This window comes from Pterocles gutturalis, unplaced genomic scaffold, assembly GCF_000699245.1.
Source record: "Pterocles gutturalis isolate BGI_N339 unplaced genomic scaffold, ASM69924v1 scaffold29343, whole genome shotgun sequence".
Lineage (NCBI taxonomy): Eukaryota > Metazoa > Chordata > Aves > Pterocliformes > Pteroclidae > Pterocles > Pterocles gutturalis.
In genome coordinates, this window is record NW_010123912.1 from 1 (window position 1) to 11,547 (window position 11,547).

General features: G+C 38.6%; 1 protein-coding gene across 1 annotated transcript; it reads left to right on the top strand.

Annotated features, from left to right (window-relative positions):
- The first annotated feature begins 5,830 nt into the window (after positions 1-5,830).
- Positions 5,831-9,604, top strand: LOC104465167 (protein furry homolog). The gene is made up of 3 exons (XM_010078105.1): positions 5,831-5,886; positions 8,007-8,200; positions 8,789-9,604. Exons 1-3 carry the CDS (start codon positions 5,878-5,880, stop codon positions 9,045-9,047), a joined length of 462 nt encoding a protein of 153 aa, XP_010076407.1. The 5' UTR covers positions 5,831-5,877; the 3' UTR covers positions 9,048-9,604.
- The last annotated feature ends 1,943 nt before the right edge of the window (positions 9,605-11,547 follow it).

Genomic DNA, 11,547 nt, shown 5'->3' on the forward strand with positions numbered 1-11,547 from the left:
CCCTGGCCTGGGGCGGGTGCATCCTGAGCAGGACACTTACTTCAAGCAGTTTCTTCCAAAAAGGCTATGTGATGGTGGTGCCCCTTCCCCCACTTCCCCATTACCAAACGCTTGGCGGGGGGAAGGGGGGCCAATTGCCACTTAAAAAGGAGCCACCACTGTAACCCCTCCCTTGCCGCCAGCAGCAGACTGGAAGCCAGGGGAACTCTTAGCAGTTGCTTAAGGAGCCATTACACCCCTCCCTGCTACCAGACAACCCCCTCCCCCCCCCACAAAACCATAACAATAGCATATGCTGTCTCTCTCTTTTTCTCTCTGAGATATATATATATACACACACACGCACACACACAAATTTGTATATATATACCCACTTTCCTAGATTGTGGGAAAAGCTTTTGTCTGCTGGAATGTCAAGTCAAACAGAATACCTTCACAAAATGCACTTGCAATTAAAAACCCTTGCACACAGCAGTTGTTTTGTAACAGTGGGAGTCTCCTGTGCCAATAAATGACTGAAGACTGTGTTGCCATCAAAGTGTTAATGTCTTAAGAAATAATTTTGTAACTCTCATCTCTTTTCAGTATGTAAAAATGATTCCTTGAAAAAAAGCAAGAAGGCCTGTCATCTAAAGATTAGTGCTTTGCTCTCTTCCTGGTCTGCTAATAGTACAGAACAGTAATTCTCTGGCTCATTAAAAAACTAAATCAAAGTGTTGCTCCTAGGGGGCGTGTCCTTCTTAGGTGCAGCAATTCCTAGCTGCATAAAGGACTCTGCAAGTGATCCAAGTAATCCAAACATTTGGGATTTTCAGCTGCCAAAACCACTAATTGTGTAGTGTAGTTGTGCCAAAACCACTAATCTAAAACAGCACTTCCCTTACTATAGGACTTAAACTAGAAATTGCGAAAAGTGAAGGCTAGGATCATGCCACCTGAGCCCTTGCTGCTGGGGACTAAAAGAAATGTCTTTTCAACTTCCAAGGAATATTTCATTTTATGCTGAAAGAGAGACAATAAGTTGCAGTCATTAAATTCTAGAGCAACATGGACTTGAGCATCAGTAGTTTAGTATCAGAGATTTTGTATCAGGTATATTTTCTTTCAGTGAAGAAGGGGTTTTCATGTAATGTGAAACACCTTCCCCACCTCTTTTTCTTTTTTTTTTTTTTTTTTTTCCTTGCCCTGGTTTTGGAAGCAGTACAGAGAAAACAGTTTTTTTCTGGAAAAAAAGACCATGGAATTCACTTATTTGCTGCCTTCCCCCCCTCTTCTTTAAAGTAAATTCCATGGCAAATTAGAAATTATATGTGGATTACAATATTTTTGAAAGTCCAAAAGAAACTTGGTGGCATGCTAAACTTCAGAGGCACTTAAGTCAGAGACAAACAAGATTTGAAAAGCACAAGCCAGCACACCTGTGAATTTACTACAGCACCATGATCTGTCTGCTCTTGTCCTCTTGTTATCTTGAATTCAGCTTTATAAAGCTTAATTTACGTGAACTGCATGGCAGCCAAGATATAAAGGTTTTTTTTTTAAAGTACCAAGTAGAAGAAAAAACTATTCAAGCAATGTTAAAGGCATAAAATTAAATATGACAAGAGCTTAAAGTTGTCATGGCTTCATAAAAGAGTAGTGCAGGATTTGAGACAATACTTAGAACACATTTGTTTGACAGTAAGGCCCATGGAAAAAAGACAGACTGAAATACTTTATTAGGCTATACAAAGTTAGCATAATTTCACATTTCTGTGTTTTCTACCTTTCTATCAATGGTAAGGTAAATGATTTTAATAAGGATTCCAAATGTTTATTAATGCTGCATGCATATGCACTGACATCAGGCTGTAACTGGGCAGATGTCGTTGTGTTTGTTAGTTATAGCATTTACATTAGGACTCTGTTCACCTAAAATGTCATGAGAAGGTAATTTATATATACATAATAAGGGAAGCTGCATTAGACACATGCAGAGAGCAACTGTTAGTTCTTGGCAAAGAAAAGAGGAGCACTTTTTTTTTATGAGAGAAGTTAACCCCTAATCTTTGAAATGCTAATACAAGTCAATGAGAATTTTTATTACTATTGCAACAGGACTTGCACTGACATTTTAATAGCTTCAGAATTACGAATCAGTGAATCATTACTGGTGAGAGGAAGGAATATAAAGCTGTCTGAACGTGTGGCATTGCCATGTAGTGAAACCAAAGTGGCATTTTCCATGGATTTTTTTTTTTCTTAGGATAATTATAACTTAAAAGTTTTATGCAAATTGTTTCCATTGTAATGTGCCAAGTAGTAAACCCAGCAGTCACAAAACTTGGCCTGGAAATTTAATTAGCTCTATTATGTCCAAATATAGAAGTATTTATAAATAACAAAATATTTATAAATAACAAAGTTCAGTTCTGTTCAGCACTTGAAAACCCTGCCTATTTTTTTGAGTGCTTTGCAGTTCCAATTCTTTGTAATAACAAAGAAAGCACATTTAAATAAAAGTATTATTTCAAGAGTTTTCTAGCACAATTTCACTGTAAGTTCCTGAGCTACTGAGTGGGATAAATCAAAACTATTAAATCTGAAGATCTAGCTGAGGATATTTAGACTGAAATTTATCATTAGAATTAAAGCTTGTTTTTATTAAGAATGCTGTGCATGTTGTATGTGATATTTCCAACCAGTTATCAGGTTGAGGCAAGCATTGCTAATACTGCTGACAAGTTATGCTTTTAAAGATGGGCTGTGCTTCCTATTGCATGCATTACACTGACACTATACTTTCTTTCCTTTCCTTTTCTCCTGCACCATGCTTGCTGTGTAGCAAATGGAATCTCTTGCAGTAAGTTGAAGTTCTTTCATATTCTTTGTCCATCTGTAGATGGACTAATACACCCCAATTTTACTGTTTTACTTCTAAGCATGTTTTCCTTTTTCGTTATAATTTTCCTATAGAATATGGGGTTCTACATGTGGTGACTAAAATAATTTACTAAGGTGTGTTTTGTGAAATCTAAAAATACTGTTCCAAAATTCTGACACCTTCATATGCTGTTTTAAATGGTCATTTGGATAAATTTTTAATAATCAAGCCTTTGAATGGATATAATATGCTGGTGTGGAAGATCAATTTTTTTGTTATTTTAAAATTCATAATTTTCAATTTGTCCAAATGAAAAACTATAATTTATGGATGGCAGACGTTTCAAATTGGCTTTGTTTACATGTTGATGAATAGTTTCACCATTATTTGTTCCTAATACTTACTCAGGAAGAACAAAAATTGAGTTGCTTGCTATGGTAACTCAAACTCGAGTCTTCAATTTGTCTTTAGTTTGTCTTCATTCATGTTAGCAACCAGAAGGGTGAAACTGAATTGTTGTTCTCCAAGGACTAAAAAAAATTGTGTGTTACATGCCAAGCTATCATGAGATTTTTTTTTTTAATTATGTTATGCTGTGTGCTGGTTTTCAATTAATTTTTAACTCATTCGCAACTTCAACTGTATGTGTGTTGACTGCTAAGTAGCATTGCCAGTTCTCCAAAATTTAAATAAAGTGAATTTGATCCCTACTGGCGAACCTCGGGCTGTGTCCCTGCTGGTGAACTCAACCGGACCTGGGAGCAAGCGCATGTCCCCGGGCTGGTGTCGGGGGTGGACGGTCAGCACCTTCTGTGGCTGGGGGGCTGGCCCGCCCCTAAAACTGCCCAGCCTCTCACATGCCCAGGCATGGTTTGAGAGAAGACAGAAGACAGAGCCATTTCCAGGAGGTTGCAACTAAACAGTCACTCTTTGTTTTGGGAGGTGAAGGGTTAGCCACACAGATGCAAGCCAGGGAGTGCCGCATGGCCCCAGGTACAGACAACGGCCTCTGGGCAGGTTTATTTAAAGGGCAGCATCCCTCATACCTGCTCTTCATTCTCTTGGCCACGTTTGTCTCTGCCTGCAAGTCAGTTCTGTCCTAGAATGTCCCACATCCATTCCCTCCCCTTTTTGCCCGGCAGATCTGCTGGGCCTCCCTTCGGCTCCTGTGGGTCTTGTGCTGTCGTCTGAGGCCTGGTGGGATTCCTCCCTTCCATCCAGGGCAGGAACACTCTGACCCTGCTCACCAGTAACAAGCACTAAACATACCGACTCAGAAACCAGAAACAGTTTATCCATAACAGCGGAGAGCTCAGACCAGGCACATTCACCGTGCTGAGCTCTGCTGCTGTGGCAGACCAAGGCTGAGGGTCTCAGGCCAGGGCTGCTTGGCAGTCAGTGGGACAATCCCTGCCAGGCCCCCACTGGTTTGGTGCTCTCCTCCTGCTCCCGCTCTCCTCCATAAACCTCCTTCAGAAGGAGACCAGCTCTACCTGTTTTTGGCAGTGCCTTTGTCTGGCTGTTCATAGATGGGTGGTTGGTGTCCAGCCCTCCCTGACAAAGCTGAAATTTGCCAACAAACCTTTCTTTTGACCTCAGCCCCTCAGCCTTGTCTGGCTGCTACAGAAATTTTGGGAACTGGAACGCTAAGGATATGGTTCTAATTTTGGTTTATTAATAAAATCCCTGACACTTAAATATTCAACCATATGTAAATAAACATTTCAGTCAAATTAATGTTTATAATGTTTTTAAAGTACTTTTTATTAGTATTTGTGCTGGCATTTGCACAGACCCCAATTCAGCGAATAGCTGACGTACGTGCTGGTAGCTGAGCATGTATGAAGTGCTTTAAGGAAGCAAAGACATTACTAGCTGCATCTTCTTTTCTGACACGGTTGGCATGAAACTTGGCTCTAGTTCCTTCAAGCAAATGGAAAGATCACTGAGCCCACCCTTCATCACTGTGTCTGTAAGAGAAGACAAATCACATGTGATTTGAAGTCTGTAAGGCTTTCCTGCCAAAGGCTCAGAGACCTCCTGACCTGTACTGGCAGAACTTTTACTTCTTCCATAATTTGCTAAAGATTAAATATTCCTCCCTTACCCACCATGATCCAGCTGTGGAACTGCAAGTTTCCCCTACCTGACAGACACACAGATAGCAGGACCATAAGCATATTAACTTGACTTCTCTGGCAGACGTGCCCGTTGCATGTTATTGCAATGTGTCTGACACTTGTTGTGTGGTGCTGCACGTTACACTGGAAGAAACAGGTTAATATTCATAGAACAGTATCTGCTTAATCTGGGAGAATAAATTATAGAAGCCAGATGTCCTCTTACACATTAAACGCTGTCCATCTCTTGTATGGTTTCTTTAAGATGGTGGAAAATCCATGAGCTGAGGTTTAAGTTGCAGAGCTGGCATTTCATCCTTCCCACTCCTGGCTGGATTTATTGCCTCTCTTCTTCTTCCCTCAAAGAAGCAGGCAGGAGCTTTGACCCTCCTGGACAACTTCTTCGTTGCTTCATTCTTGGATTTCTGTCCTCTCAGAAGAGGTCTTTGACCATTTCTGAAGTTTTATAGAGTTTTGTGTTCTATGTAGCAAAGTAATTTCCACCATATTCTGCCTCTGCTTTCCAGCTGCAAACTGGAGACAGTGAAGCTAACCTATATAAACTGCTTTGAGATTGGTGCTAGCCATTCTAATTTTGATTGTCAATGTCATACATGACTTACCTCCAGAAGAAAGAATGTTACTTGTATTCTGAAATAGTATATGATCATACTTCAGTAAAATAATGTTTTTGAAGAACTGAACTATTTCAGTGTGTTTTATTAGTTACCGAAATTATCCCAACTCACTGATCTTTATTTATTATTTCTTCTCCTACAAATCTTTCCTTAGCAATTGGAACTGTGTCAGAGATTATATAAACTGCATTTCCAGCTGCTGTTGCTTTTTCAGTCCTACTGTAAACTTATCGGACAAGTGCATGAAGTCAGTTCCATGCCAGAGGTATGTAACAAGCTACAAAGTCTTATACTTAAAAAAAACCTACTTTACCTTCATGTTCTTATTTTTCTTTACATAGACTTGCAGCAAAGATTACACTATTTCACCCTGAATGTAAGTCTGCAGACAAAACCCTCCAGTACACCAGCATCTGCACATTTAATGCACATTTAATCTGCATTAAAATATAGTCAAGATGCTGTATTTTTTGTAATTGACTGTACTTTCAAAAATGGGGATCTTTTACACATTCAGTCTTCGAAAGACATTTCAGTTAGTGGTAACAAACCAGAATGATATATGGAATCTTAATTTCATGTACTTTACATGTAGGGAGGGCTCATATGGTGTGATTTGTTTTTATTGAGGCCTTAATTTGTAAAGAAATGGAGCCTTCTTCACACATACAGAAAATATCCTTTTCCTGGATCATGACTGATTCTATCTGAACTTTGTGGAGACACTTGGACCAGGAGCACTTGTTAGCATAACAATAACAAAATAATTTGTTAAATTAATCCTAATATGGATGCAAAATTAAGGTTTTTGCTGGAAAAATTATTGTAATTTCCAGACATATAAACTGTCTCCTTTGCATGTGCATTGTACTAGAAATGTCTGCAGCAGTTCTTGACAAACAGCGACTAAATGGTTTTGCATCCTCTCATGATCCTCACAACTGAGCAAGCAAAGGTGTGTAGTGTAGAACTACTTTATATTTTGACTGCAGGTGAACCACCCGATCTTGTTCTCTGGATAAACAAATTGAAATCAGTTTAATGTTTCCAAAGAGTATTAAATCTATTTTTAAAAGCTAATTAATTAAATACCTTAATATCATAAGTCTTGTTAATTCTGCGATTTTTATAAGCTTTCTTCTTTAAATATTTTTGACATGGCACACTATCACTTTTAACCACTTTTTGGATACATCTATGTATCTTACTTTAAAAAAACACTTCACAAGAACAATACTGTTAGTCAAGTTTATTTTCAGCAATTGCATAAAATATATAATACTTTGAAATACCTTTGAGGTGATCACTTCAAGTTGAATGATCATTGTTTAAGGAAAGACAGTAAAATAACTTGCCATTCCATATATATACTTGTCTCCTGGTAAGGTGTATATATTTTAAGCTATTGAGGGATACAAGTTACTGTACATTGCTTATAGCTGTAAAACAAAATTTCAAGCTATAAAATGTATTTTATGACAGATTCTATAGCTTACAGATTCTCTATAAAGGGAAATGGTTTGTTTTGTCACATGTGCTGTAGCAGTGCAAAGAGTTTGAATCCTTATTGTATCTTAAGGAACTGTTCCGAAAGCTGGCTCATAATGTGACTGGGCTGTTCACTTTTAAGAGAAGACAGGACAGTAGGCATCCAGTCTTAGAGCACTCTGAATTTTAGAAGTATTTTCTGTTCCTTATAAGAGGATTGATTTCTGTAACTGCATTTCACAGTTATGAGTTTGTTAGATAGTTATAAATATATGGAACTGGGGAACAATAATATGAGGAACAGCTGTTTCGTAATGAAGTTCACATATTTTGCTGGAGCCATAAGCTATTATTTAAAGGAAGTTCCATGTGACAGTGGTTATTTTTAGCACATATGAACATGCAAAGGTAGATCTTTAGAATTTTTCTGTTCACTTATTAATTTTTTAAGAGTCTTGTGCCATATTAACTTTTTGGCCTGACAGAGGGTTATGCAATTCCTGTCCATCTGTTAATCATATCAGATCCTGCATGTGCTTTGCAAATAAATAACAACATCATTGCTAGGAGAAGTATATGTTTTCTTAAACTTTTCCACTATGGTATTAAAAAAGTAGGAGGGGTAAAAAATAAAAGATTCTTTAGATGTGCTCTTGCCATTTTAGCAAGCCAAAAATACAGCATAGGGTTAAAGAAAGCACAAAGCTTTAATATGTGGTTTGCATTTCCCTATATTGTACAGAGCACAGAGATCAAGAAATGTCCTTGTGTTAAAATGGGGTCTTTTCCATAATGTGTACATACAATGTAGCAGTAAGAACAAACCTGAAATACCTAGTGCTTTTCGTGCCTGTGGAGAATAAAAATACCCATCTCTCATCTCTCGCCTTGGAACAGCTGTTAAATATGTCAAGAGAGCTGAGTGAGTTGAAGAAAAATCTTAAGGATGCTACTGCTGCAATCGCAGCTGAGCCTCTGACGACAGAATCTGAGCCCACATTCAATTCTACAGAAGCAGCTATTCAGTCCATGCTGGAATGTCTGAAAAACAATGAACTTGTTAAAGCTGTCCGACAAATAAGAGAATGCAGGCAAGTTTTGCTACATGGCTCTTATTAGACTTTCATGTTAATAGAATAAAATGCATTTATTATCTTCCTAATTATACTAAATGTAATGTGCTGGGTCAGCATAATTAATTTAATATGTTTCAACAAGGTACATGGGGGCATTGATGTTATTAGCCCTTTCAGGGTGTGCCACAAGTAATGATATCAAATCAGTAATACAAACATGTCTGCTTGCAACAATGAAGGTATTTAATTACATTGTGTAGATCGAAAGTACTTCTGTGAGGCTCTTAATAATCTTTTTATAGAGCTAATTCCTTACAGGTGTATGTCACTGGCATCAGCTAACATTCAGCACATGTTCACTTTCACTTATTTGAATGAGTTTTCTTAAACTTTCTTTTGAGATAATAGGAGTTGTACTTTTATGTGATTTCTGTGCCTGATATGAGAGCCTGCGTAACAAATGAGTAGCATAAAACAGTGAGTTGCTTTTGGCTTACAAGCGTCTGTGAGTCAGTTCTCCTTTTAGAGACCTCTGTCACCTAGTTGCTGCCTGTGCTAATAAACCTGTAATGATACACACATTATTTTCCTGTTTGATTGCAGGATTTTGTGGCCCAATGATATCTTTGGAAGTAGCTCTGACGACGAAGTCCAGACACTGCTGAACATTTACTTCCGGCACCAAACCTTGGGTCAGACGGGCACCTACGCACTGGTGGGCTCCAACCAGAGCCTGACTGAAATCTGTACCAAATTAATGGAACTGAATATAGAGATCCGTGACATGATTCGCAGAGCTCAGAGTTACCGGGTCATCAATACTTTTCTTCCAGACTCCAGCGTTTCCGGCACAAGTCTCTGACAGGACTCTGGTGTCCTCTCTCAAGCTGGGAGTGCTGCCCTGTTGGAGTGAGGTGGCTCAATGTCTTCTCAGCCTTACAAAGGTTTGGTCAAACTGTACTCACTCTTGTTACATTTAGGATTTCTTCTAAAAAGATACGGGCTGAACTTCAAATGTGTAGCAATACTGTAAGGACAAAGGTAGCATAGAGCATTTGGGACAACATCCTTTGTTCTCTGTTGCACAAAAATCAGCATTTCACTGAGCAACTGCAACTCACTACTGAAGAAGTGACTTCCATTGCATACCAAAGCCTACTACACTGAACAATACTTCCTTTATAGCAAATTAATTTTAGGTTGGCAGAAGTGCAATGTTTCCTCACAAAATAATATTTTTTGTTAAAAAAAAACCTTGTACATTTTTTTCCTTTTTTTCTCCTATTTGGTTGAGTGAAAGATGGGCAGAATGAAGCTGGCCACAGAATCTCGCAAACTGTTTGGTCAAAAGCTGAGAGCCTGTGTATATGAAACAAATCGTAAATGGACTACAGTTCAATGTACACTGCAATTTGAATATGATTACTGTATCTTAAAACAACGAGCTGCTATGAAGTACGTTTCCTAATGTTACTAGGCTACTGTCTTTGAAGGTACTGGATCATATTGCAGAGGTCTGTTCTTAGGCCCCCAGGCATCATGAATGGTTTTGGTAGATTTTCTTTTTTTTTTTTAAAGGACTTCGGCTGCTTTTTACTAGAGGGTTGCTTTTATGAATAATTTATACTGTTAAAGGATGGTTGATCTAATTTAACTTGCCATTTTGTAGGAGAAAGTCCCATCACAGAGTCAAAACTTTTGAGCTGTTATGCATGCATATTTTTATTTAATATAACTTTTGAGTATAAAAAGTAAAAATATTAACGTGAAATGCAAGTTCTCATGTTAAGTTTCTTTAAAGAGATGTATATATAAAAGTCATACCTGTATGTTTTTTTTCTTACATTTAACTGCTGTCCAGTGTTAAATGTATGCATGTAAATCTGTTGCACATCTGAGACACTTTTATTCTGACAACTATGTAACTTATTCACTGTGTAAATACACTTACCGTTTTTGTGAAGTAACTTTGGTTGATATTTGGATCAGTACATCAGTTTAACTAAAATACAAAGGTCATATATATAATCACAACAGAGTATGTGCTTGTTGTGAATATTGTGTTCTTGTCTGAATCTATACTATTGCGGGTGGTATCAATGATCAGCAGCCCCCAAAAGACACATTTTCCATCTTTTATCATGTTCATTGCACCAAAAAAAATCCAAAATCAAGGTGAAGGTTTGTTTCTGTTAAAAACATCAGTAATGGTCCTGTTTGTTCTAGCATTGGTTTTCAGTGGTTTTTTTTCTCATGCTAAAGGTAAAAGAAAAGCTGTCCAGCATGCTGTATCAGCCTTGGCGCTGAGAATCCAGTAAAGCCCTCTCCCCTTCATCCCTTTTTCATTTTCAGAATGCTTGTACAATTTATGTGGATCTTGAAAAATATTTGTATTGATTCATAGCAGAGCTCTGCAGCACAGTTGTAGTTGCAGGACAAAATAGATGCAAGGCAAATCACACAGCTATTTTTCTGAGTAAAATAATCCACGATGGTTAGAGAAGTCTTCATATTACAATTATGTACTTCACTTTTCAAAACCTCAGAACTGTAATTTCGCAGACTAACTGTAATTAGTCTGCGAAATTTTTAGTGGTTGGTAAAAGCTGAGATCTGGTGCTATCACTTGGCAAACATGGTTATTTTACACATGACAGAATCACAGGAAAATTAAGGTTGGAAGGGATTTGAGGAGGTCAGCTAGTCCAATTTCCCCTTTGAAGCAAGGTCAGCCATGAGGTCCTATCGGGTTACTCCAGCCTTTACCCAGGGGGGGTCTTGAAAAACATTCAGAGATGGAGAGTGCACAGCCTCCCTGGACAACCTGTTCTACTTGACTGTTCTCAGGGTCAGGAAAACCTTTTCCTTTAGCCAGTCTGAACCTTTCTTGTTTCTCTCTCAGCCCACTACCAGGAGCCACACTGAAGAGCCTGAGTCCATCTGTCCTCAATAACCATAACCTGGCAGGCTGCTGTTAGGTCTCCCTGAAGTCTTTACTTCTTCAGACCAAAAAAGCCCAGTTCTTTCAACATCTCCCCATAGAGCAAGTGCTTCAGCCCTGTGACCAGCTTGGTGGCCTCCACTGAGCTCCTTACAATTGATCAACATCTTTCTCATATAGAGAGACCAAAACTGGATACAGTAATGTAGATGCAGTCTAGGGAGTGCTGAGTAAAGGGGGCCAATCGCTTCCCCTGTGCAGCTGGCTCTACTTCTGTTTGTACAGCCCAGGATGTTGTTGCCACCCTTTGGTGCTAGGGCTCACTGCTGGCTCACGCACAGCTCACTGACAACCAAACCCCAAGGGCATTTTCCCTGTCTGTCTGTGTCACTGCAAAGGATTTTCTCTACCCAGGAGTAGG

Bases quoted from the DNA above. Each gene is read 5' to 3' on its own strand.
- LOC104465167 (XM_010078105.1), top strand. The intron at 8,201-8,788 runs GCAAGTTTTGCT...GTTTGATTGCAG, and splicing joins CGACAAATAAGAGAATGCAG to GATTTTGTGGCCCAATGATA.